Below are 10,196 nucleotides of genomic sequence, written 5' to 3' on the forward strand. Positions count from 1 at the left end.
CTGCTCAAGCTGCTTTGAGCTTCCACAATAGGCTATCTGCTTAATCTTGGATGTCAGAGAGTGTGCTGCAAGTGGATCCTCAGACTAACCAATCCAAATCATTTTCATGAAGTTGGAATCATTCATCTGGAAATCCAGCAGTTCTTGGCAGTATGGTGAGGTCATCCTGCATGCAGATGTGGATGCCATGTTAAGGACAGACCACAATGTTTCAATGATTTCTCCATCTACCCATCCTGCCCCCTTGATGAACAGCAGGGCATACCATGCATAACATTCCTTCTTGTGCCCATGCACATGCCATATGCTGATTCCAGGGATAATCCAAAGTGATGATGGGATATCAATCATCTCACTTCAACCCACATGCTTCTGCAGATTTGTCATGTAGGAGCAGTTAATGTTGTAGAAGCAAACCACTTGTTTGATCCCTTCCATATTGTATCCCAACACATTTGCCAAAGAGTAGTCCATGTTCAACTGTCTGCAGTGCCATCAGTGGGTGTCAAAATCAACAATTCAACCTCATACCCTTCTCCTTTTTGGAAGTCAACAACACAATGCAGATAAAAGCATCTGTGCCATGTGCATGCAGTTGCCCCAATTCCAGTCACATGAAGCTTTCCCTGGGCTGGGTTTGCCTGACTGATAGCTCTGTGGTTGTTGCAGGTGGATTTCTGTGCCTGAGCTTAGATCATGTTTTGCATGGGTTGAATGAATTCATACCTCCACAATATGTGGAGTGGCCTTCAAATAGTCTGTGTAGTGCAGATTGGTCACCATATAACCTAGTCTGTCCATCAACCACACCTGATCTTCAGATTTCCACTCATGCATGTGTTCTGCTTTAAAGTTTCCATCCATTACTACTGTGCAGGTGAACTGCCAGCTGGAGAAGGTCAGCATATGAGGATTGCATTATTGGAGCCACTTACTGGTCCAAATCCTCATTAGTATCAACATTTATTCCAGGCTGGGGGCATGCTGCACAAAATAATGCCAGTCTGCCTGTCTCTGCTGACCTGGTTGTCCCATGGAATCCATTCCATTTAAGTAGCTTGAGGTATCACCATTTCTGCACAACCCATAGAAGCTCACAGTATCTATCCTGATTGACCCTTCAGACATTCCAACACTTGGAACCAAAATACCAAATCTTACTGGAACAAGGTGTGGAAACACACTGGATGTGATCTGACACAACTTGCTGTAATAGTTCATACTGGACATTCCACATTCCAGGTTGTCCCTCAGGAAGTCATCCAGAACCATGAATGTGAATGTGGTGCTTGGCTTCTCGAACATTGAGGGAAATAGTTTGGCTCTGAGTAACTGTATGTATTGGGTTTCTGCAGTCTTGCATTCACACCAATTCACTACAATGAAATGAACACCTGTGACATCCATGATGGTGAGATATCTTGACCCTGCTGGAGGATGGAGGTGCTTTGGGTTTTCTTCGATATCTTCTACATCTTCCCATTCTTGATCATCCATGGGCAGAGGTTCACCTGATGCTTGCTGGGCTTGTGCGATCACATGGGGACAGGGTGCTCCACCATGTCCTAGGTGCATCTGAACACTAGTCTGTGGGTCTTGATGTGAATGTAATTCTGGGAAACCAACTGATCTCTCACCATGTGGAGGGCAGATTCCTCATAGAAGTCCCCTGTCCACTGTTGGATCCTGTGGAAAGGCAGGCTCTCATGACTCTTCTGGCAACATTCTGTGCAGAATAGGGGCTGATGCAAGCAATCTGGACATCTGTATACCCCATCATTGCCACACCAGGTGCAGTTCCTTGGCTCTGGGGAGGCTTCCAGCTCCAGGAGTATCTTCAAGAACTCCCCCTTCTGTGGAACCCATTTGTGGATGTAATCATTCTGCATCTGACACACCATGTGAAGTCCACTTTCAGGTTGGCAAACTGCTGCATACCATTTTCTGTGGTAACATCAGTTGCTGGACCAGTGGGCTCATGCTTTCATGTCTGTCAAAGGCTGAATCTGCCCATGCATCAAAGTACTTGTGGGAGCAAGACCTTGAATGCTTGGATGGTGAGGATTGGGGAGAATGGACAGGGGTTGTTGGATCTGGCTGTTTGATCATGACTTCTACCAATTGCAATCTATATCTACCTCCAGTTCTCTGAGTCTTGACTTCCAGCTGCTTCACCTGATGGCCTGGGGTAGGACCAATCATTCTCATACCCTTTTGAGTGCTTCCCTTGGACCATCTGGAGGTTGCTGATTTCACAGTATGAGGTCAGTTGTTAGAAATGCTACCACTAGTGCAAGTCGCTTTATCATTTAGCTCTATCGATGTCGGTACCTTAACACATGTCAGGGCATAAATACAAATGCAACTACACTGGCCTTGCACAATGCATGGTGCTGCCTTCTTATTACTGCTCAATCCCTGCCTGCACATTCCCTTCCTGCTGCAACATTACCTGGGTGCTTTTCCTGGATTATGATGGTGAATTTGGATGCTATATTAGCTGATGAAGGTGAAACTGAGATGTTCAGTATCAATATAAGTATGGATATGATTGGGCAAGCCAACTGACAGCCCAGATGCAAACCAGGAGCTAATCCACCTTTGGGCAGGATCCTGTCAAAGAGATCAGCCTGATTGGATATTTCAGTCACTTCACAGAGGTCCAAACAAATTCCTTGCCATGACTGCACTAGTACTGAAATGCATTGAGACCAAACAAGGGCATGAAAAAACTTAGTAGCCAACCATCTATTATACACCATTATACATCATACCACATCATACTCCATGGAGTCCCAGTATGAATCAGATGCCTGGGATCAGATGGAAAGAGATGATACTGATGGTGAGCAAGACATAGAACCATCAGATGTGGGGGAAAGGGAGGAAGAAAGGTTTGAAGTGGAAGAGTTGGAGATCCTTGGGTGCCAATGCCAGGAATGGAGGCAAGCAGGGAAGAAGAAGAAGCCTGCAGTTCTGCTATCCATATGGGAGGAGATGCAGCGATTGGACAGGAACAAGGAGTTGAGAGGGAGCAAAGTCCAGACCAAGTGCAAGGTATGCTCTAAAAGTTCTGATTCAGATGCTCACAATTCAAAGCACCCTTGTAGCTAATACAAGATTGGTTGAAAAAGCCCTGAATTACCCTTAGATCCTAGTTACAAATACTCTGTGTGGGCAGTGGTCTGTGAATTGTACCAAGAACAAATACAGGAGAAGCTTGCAAAAATGAAAGTAGAAGAAGGCTGATACCCATGGAAGCAAGCAGATCCAACAGTATCAGAATGCATTGATGGCTTTTATTCAGGATGACCTGACAGAGGAACAATTGGCTGCAGCTGAAGATATAGTGGAAAGGTGGAATGGGCAGGAAGGCCCTGCACCAGAGACAAAAGCAAGGTGTGATTGTATGAGGTCAACTTCCCAGTCTTCAATTTATCCTGGTTCCCAGGAATGCAGCCAAGTATGGGTACAAGTATGTCTGAAACTTTGCAATGGAGATATGGAGGTATTGCAGAATGTGCATAGTGTGTATGGCTGGGTGAAAAAATGAGGAAGGAACTATACAGGCATGCACATGAGTCCACCATACATGCAATGACAGTATGGACTTCAATAATGAAATTGCAGATGGAATCCCCTTCAATGATGTCTGCACACTGGAAGGAAGCTGGCAAGAGTACCTTGGGGAAACATTTGAGGAACCAGGAACACTGCCCAAGCATGATGGCAAGTCAAGTCCCAAACATGCTCAGAAAAAGACAGTGGCCAAAGCAACAAGGACCAGCAAGGTTGACTCCATGAAATTGGTGAAAAATGCCAATGGAGAGATTTGGATAGGAGAAATTGCAGGCCTTAGCCAGGACCAACTACAAAAAATGGTTTGTGGATTTGTGACTGCTCACTACCATGAGTGGCCAGAGTATTTAGTGTCCTCAATCTCTGATGAGTGCTATCAGGATTAGCATGCAGAAATCCCTCGTCAGCAGTGCCATTCAAGAATTTTGGTCATCATCAAGCAGAAATGATAGCAGCCCACCATCTTCCTGAAGGATTTACCTTCAACTGCAACCCAAGCCACATGTGCATGACAACAGCTACCCAGCTGCTGTCCTTTTGGTGCAAGCAACAGGAATCCCATCCAAATGATGTGTTTGGATTTCAGAAATGGATCAATCAATCTGGCAAGCTGCAGCCACTGGTGAATAGAACTTTGGTACCCCTCCAGGTTGTGAGGCAGTGGAAATACTGAAAGACACCTGCCCCCAAATGCAAAAAGAATCCTGGAAGGAAAAATGTCAAGGGCAAGGGTAAAGCACAGGAAGAGGGAGTGGCAGATGATAGTGCAGATGATAGTGCAGATGACAGTGTGGATGACAGTTTGGATGATCACAGCAAGGCTGAGGTGAGCAATGTTGGAACAGATGGTCCCTCCACTAAAAAGGTGTGCCATGTGTGATTTTCATGCACAACTGATCAGTGCTAATGCAATTCTGGTCTTCAGGTATCTGGCAGGAGGCAAAACCATGCCAAGACACCATTCCCTTCTCATTCCCGCTCAAATCCCCCACCAGCTGATGGTTCCCATAGTGAGTGGCTCTCTGCACCTCCAGCCCATGCAAAGACCCTGGTGCATTGTCTGCAAAATAAAGTGCCAACTGACTATAATGGGCAGGAAAGCAACAGCCATGATTCCAATGATGAAGCTGATGAAGACACTTATTTGCCCACCCTATCCAATTCAAAGAAAATGGCAACATCCCTGAATAGTGAGCTTCCTGCTGTAACTTGTATTCACAGCACACCCTGATCTGCACTCAGGGAATGAGTACACAACTGAACTACAGGACCACTCAGAATACACAGATGAAGATGGATTGGAGAGCATTCCTTTCACTGACCACCCAACTGAGGAGGGGTCAATGAGCAGAAAAAAAGGTGGAAAGCTGAAATCTGCCCTGAAGTGCACACACCAGGCAAGTTTGGTCATGTTGAATCAGCTGTTATGGCTAACAAGTTTGCACTGTATATTAAGCAGGCTCTGTCAGAATCTAGTGAGCCAGACATGAATTGACATCAACCTGGGGCCAAATACTTGTCCAAGTCCAACCATAATGGATCTGTGACCACCAATGCACCATCTGTGAATGTGAAACAGGGGGTCCCTGGGAGCACCTGGAAGTCACCTTGTGTCAGAAAGGCCCATGCAAGGCCAGATGCAGATGTTCCATCTCCTGATGCAAAGAGATTGTGCAAGCAAACAGGCAGCAATCAGAAGCAGAAGTAGTTGTCAAATCCCTCAAACAGTCAGAGTGGAAACCTTTTTTGGAACTTGTGTATGGTCTATAGAGGGCTTAGCCTAGTGTGACACATTAGAATACAAGTGTATGGCATGTATGGTAGCTCATGACACCATGGTGGTTGTGAGAGGTGTCTTTGATATCAGAGAGAGGGATAGTTAAGTGGGATGGTTGAGCATGACAATTGAGCAGAGAGCTGAGTGGGACAGGTCTACGTATTGGCCATGTGGAAGCGACTGGTAGCTATCTATGTAGGGAGATATTGCTGCTCATCTCCCATGTATTGCTGTTACCCAAAATTTGGTTCCATCTGCCATTGTCCAACCTTGCTTCCCATGGTGTGAATGATATTCTCACCATTGTTCCTACAAGTTTAAATCTTGATTGATCATTGACCTATCAGTGAACCCATCATCATCAAATATGTGCACTGAACAGTCCTGCCAAGTTTGTTTCTGTCATCAAGGTGTGGTTGTCTTCATTGTTGGATCCAGTGACCTAAGCCATGCACAGCTAATGTAAGACCAATTGAGCCAAGGCAATCTAGCTCCTGTGTGAAGCAGTCAAAAAATCTGGAGGAGACGCTAGTACAACTGCATGAGTTGTGAGAGCCAACCCCTCCACCAATTGTCTCAAGTGGAAGGGCAGATATGGCAGGGTCGAACATGGATATTGTGGCTGGTGAGTGAACATGATTTCTCTCCAAGCTAAACAACAAACATTCTTTCACTATAGATTCATGTGAAAGCTTGGTGGATCAGTTCCTGCAGGAAAGGGAGCCAACTGCTCTGGCAGAGGCCAGAATCATGGCTGGTGAGTTGGCATGATTGCCCTTCAAGCTAGCAAACAAGCTAATTTTCTAGTAATAGATCCACATGACAACTTGATGAATTGGTTCCTGAATGAATGGGAACCAACTACTCCCCCAGTGGATGGTATGAACATGGATCTACTTGAGCAATTGCTGAATGCATGGGAACCATCAGCACTGCCAGTCACACATGAGCAATTAAACAGGATGGACAGGTCTTCCACACCTGCACAAGATGTTACTATGCAGGTCGATTTTCTGGCAGACTCACAGAATGTGCAGGAACCATCTCCTCTGCCCATCACCTGCAAATCATCAAATCTGAGGGACTGATCTCCTCAACCTGATTCTCTGACTAACCTGCTTGCTCAATTGCAGGATATGAGGGAACCAACACCTCCCCCACTTGTTTCAAATGTACCTGTTGAATCTTTTGACTTGGCAGTGGATGAGGACAATGGTGCAAACCATTTGACTTTTGGCATGCCTGAATGATCAGAGATGAGGGATCTTTTTGAGGAAATATGCAACAGTGAGCATTTATTTGGTTCTATTCATGTGATCAGTGATATCCATTGATTATGTAGGTGAACTTGCATCCGCACAGCAATCTCTTCAAATGGAACAATGGGGATTGGCACCTGTTTTGCATTGCGATCAAGGTATGGGCATGAGCTTAATCTGATACACCTTTGACATTGATAATTTTAGTCCTGGGTGCCTTACATGCCATGGTATCTTGCTATTGTGGAAACACCACTCCCAGCAACACACCATTCAATCCCACCCTCAATAGGCACCTTGTGTGGGCTGTGAATGCCATTGTGAGAGAATTGGGCACAGCTGCAAGGGACCAGTATGGTGCAGCCTCTCAGGGCCTTTGACTTGTCAATATGCTCAATTTGATGCAAGTCATTCAGTATCCACATTCCACCTTTGAAAATTGTCCCAAGCCATTCATGGCCAGCCAATCACACCCATCTCACCAGTCTATGGTAGAGATGGGTATCCTCTACTTGGCGTGCTGGATCAAGGTGGCCTCTGTACATCTGAAGCAGACTGCTGATATTGCAGGATGGCCTGCACATTGGTTTGCAAACCTAGCAATGGACATGGTAGGTTTTACATCAATTTTTCACAATGTGGGACTGATACATAATTCCTTCAGAATCAGCTTAATAGCTTGATTCTGGTGATGGTGTTGCATGCCAGTTATACTCCTCCCCTCCCAGCATGCTACCAAGCATACCTCAGACACCAAGATGATGAGGTTAGCTTCCATGATCAAATGCAGCTAATTCCCCTTAGTGCATTTAGCATAATTGACAATATCAGTGCCATTGTCCCACATTGGACCCCACATGCAGCTGGTCCCAATTCCAGCTTTGCATTCCCTTGGTGGCTATATTGTTCTGACGAATATGCAGTGGATTCCCAAAGATTGCAAGGCAAGGGATTGTTTTCCACAGCCTGGGATTTTTTTTAAGGTATGCCACTTATTCTTGTTGCTGCAAATAGTTGATGATGGTTCAGGGCTTATGGCCATTGCCTGAGGCACCAATTGCAGACCATCTCGATGGCCATATTGAGGAGCAGGTAAACTACTGCATCGAAAATATTTGGAAATATGCCAATGTCATCAATGGTTGGGGTCAACAAATTGACCATTTCTATGCTAGGTGGTGGGCATTGCGCAGGTTGTTGGGCATGCTGCTTCAATAGTTTACATGTTTTTGACTGTGGAGTTGGTTGAATATACATTGCTGTGAATGTCAATCATTTATGAGATGCTGCCCATTTGCATGATGTCTGAACCCCTGCCCATCTACACGATGTCCAACAATCCACCCATCTGCATGATGGCCTGAGTAGGTTTTTTTTTTTGCAGTTTATGATGCACACCCTTTAGCTCTGAGTACCCACCCAATCTATGATGTCAAAGCACCTGCCCATTTGCAAAATCTTGGCAACACCACCCATCCAAAGTTCAAGAGCCAGCATATCCTAATAAAATATGAGATCCACATTGCCTACTAAATCTTACATTAAATTTTGCAGCTTCAAATCAACAGTTGTCCAGTTGCAACTGGTCTAGGTAGTAGGTTGTCCATCCATGGTGATTGACACATGGGAACATGCACCAACTGATGTACATTGGCACACATGTAGTATGCTGGGCATGCTCTGTCACTGTCTACAGCTCCCACCCCATGCTCCAATGCTGAACCTGAAAATGCAATGATCATCCCTGGGTTGTAGCACAGCTGCAGATTCAATGTTGGAATGACAAAGTCCAAGGGCAGGTAGTCACCCACAGTTACCAGCATGTCATACCATGGATCTCATCCATTGATATCCCTGTGGTAAACAAGTTGCCCAATTCACCATCACAGACATGCTGCTATATGTGGAGCTCCATATCAGCAGTATGGAGCTCATATCTGAATCCACCCACTGTTCTGCCTGTTTGCCAAGGCAGGTCAACACTTCCCTGCCATCTGCATACATTCGTGGATGGATGACATGCAGGATCACAGATAACAGGGTATTGGTGTCAGACATTTGGTCGACCCATTCCCTTGTAGAAGTGTTTTCTGTCCTGGATTTGAGCAGCCTGTGAGGCTTCCAGGAAGCCATTTTGGGGCTTCAAGACAGATGAGCACTTTATTCACAAGGAAAGAAATGATCACCCACCCCATGACCCTGTTGAAACCATGTGGGTGACAGGTTGATGGTGCCTTTCAACTCAGCATTATTGCAGAAATATGACTTGTCCATCTGCCATGCCTGTGGGGAAGCCTTTATGCTCTCCCACAGTGGTTCCCTCAGAAGATGAAGGCAGTTCCATATGTCAGCCTGCCATTGCATTAAGTCAGTAGAATATGAGATTCTGCATTCCCTTACCCTTCTTTTTGGGCTGAGAGCATCTGGCAAATACCAAACGTGGATGGTGTTTGAGTCAGTCACCAGAATGGATGGCTCAGTCACTTCATGTGTATCTCTCAGCAGCTTCTGCATTGCAGGTTTTTCCACCCCAATTTTTCCTGACATTGACTGCAGGAAAGATGAAAACTTCCATCACACCTATTATGATGGACTAACTTGGGTGATGATAGGCCTGTGAGATTACTGACAATATGCATCTGCTTCACATAACACCTGGAAACATGAATTCAATATATCTGGAAGGGCATGAGGTCCACTGAATACCTCCTCTTGAAACCTGGCTTTCATGTATGACACAATGCAGTCTGTTAGTTCCATTTGCCATCATGTGGGGGGTTTTAGACATGTCTTGCATAGTATTCATGCTTGGGTTGGATGTGGTTGGAGTTGTATAGTGGGTGAGCCACTTGCAGCTTGTTGGACAATTACAGCATGTCAGGGATGCTTGCCTCAATATTTTGCTGTGATCCAATCAATATGTTGTGACACTATACATGCTATTGGTGTTGGGCCTGTCTTATGTTGTGACAGGGGTGGATCTTACTAGATGGACCTGTCCTTGTTTTATGGCAATATAAAAGATATTACTGAAGGGCCTGTCCATATGTTATGACCATATAAATAATACTGCTGAAGGGCCCATTCTTATGTTGTGACCACATAAATGATACTGCTGAAGGGCCCTTCCATATGTTGTGATGCTATAAATGATATTACTGATGGGCCCATCTATGTGCTGTGATGCTGTAAATGATATCACTGATGGGCCTGTCTTTATGTTGTGACAGGCATACATGTTGCTATTGATGGGCCTGTCCATGTGTTGTGACCGTGTAATTGATATTACTGATGGGCCTGTCTCATGTTTGTGACAGGGGCATATCTTACTAGATGAGCCCTTCCAATGTTGTGGGCCATCTTTATGTTGTGACAGGGCACATCTTACTGACAGGCTCTATGTGTTGTGACACTGTAAATGATATTACTGATGGGCCCATCCTTATGTTGTGACAGGCATACATGTTGCTATTGACATGGGCCTGTCCATGTGTTGTGACATGTGATTGATATTACTGATGGCCTGTCTTTATGTTGCAACAGGCATACATGTTGCTATTGACAGGCCCACCCATGTGTTG

The 10,196-nt window shown here is 45.2% G+C and overlaps 1 protein-coding gene across 1 annotated transcript; it reads right to left on the reverse strand.

The window, feature by feature from the left end:
* Window positions 1–8,016: 8,016 nt before the first annotated feature.
* Window positions 8,017–9,162, reverse strand: F5J12DRAFT_788821 (uncharacterized protein; the record flags this gene model as incomplete). The annotated part of the gene is made up of 6 exons (XM_051743742.1): window positions 8,017–8,115; window positions 8,265–8,375; window positions 8,497–8,609; window positions 8,683–8,755; window positions 8,806–8,967; window positions 9,016–9,162. The coding sequence occupies 6 exons, from the start codon at window positions 9,160–9,162 to the stop codon at window positions 8,017–8,019; spliced, it is 705 nt and encodes a 234-aa protein (XP_051593984.1).
* Between the last annotated feature and the right edge of the window lie 1,034 nt (window positions 9,163–10,196).

The sequence above is a fragment of the Pisolithus orientalis genome (assembly GCF_024613125.1).
Source record: "Pisolithus orientalis strain OTSU chromosome Unknown F5J12scaffold_326, whole genome shotgun sequence".
Taxonomy (NCBI): domain Eukaryota; kingdom Fungi; phylum Basidiomycota; class Agaricomycetes; order Boletales; family Pisolithaceae; genus Pisolithus; species Pisolithus orientalis.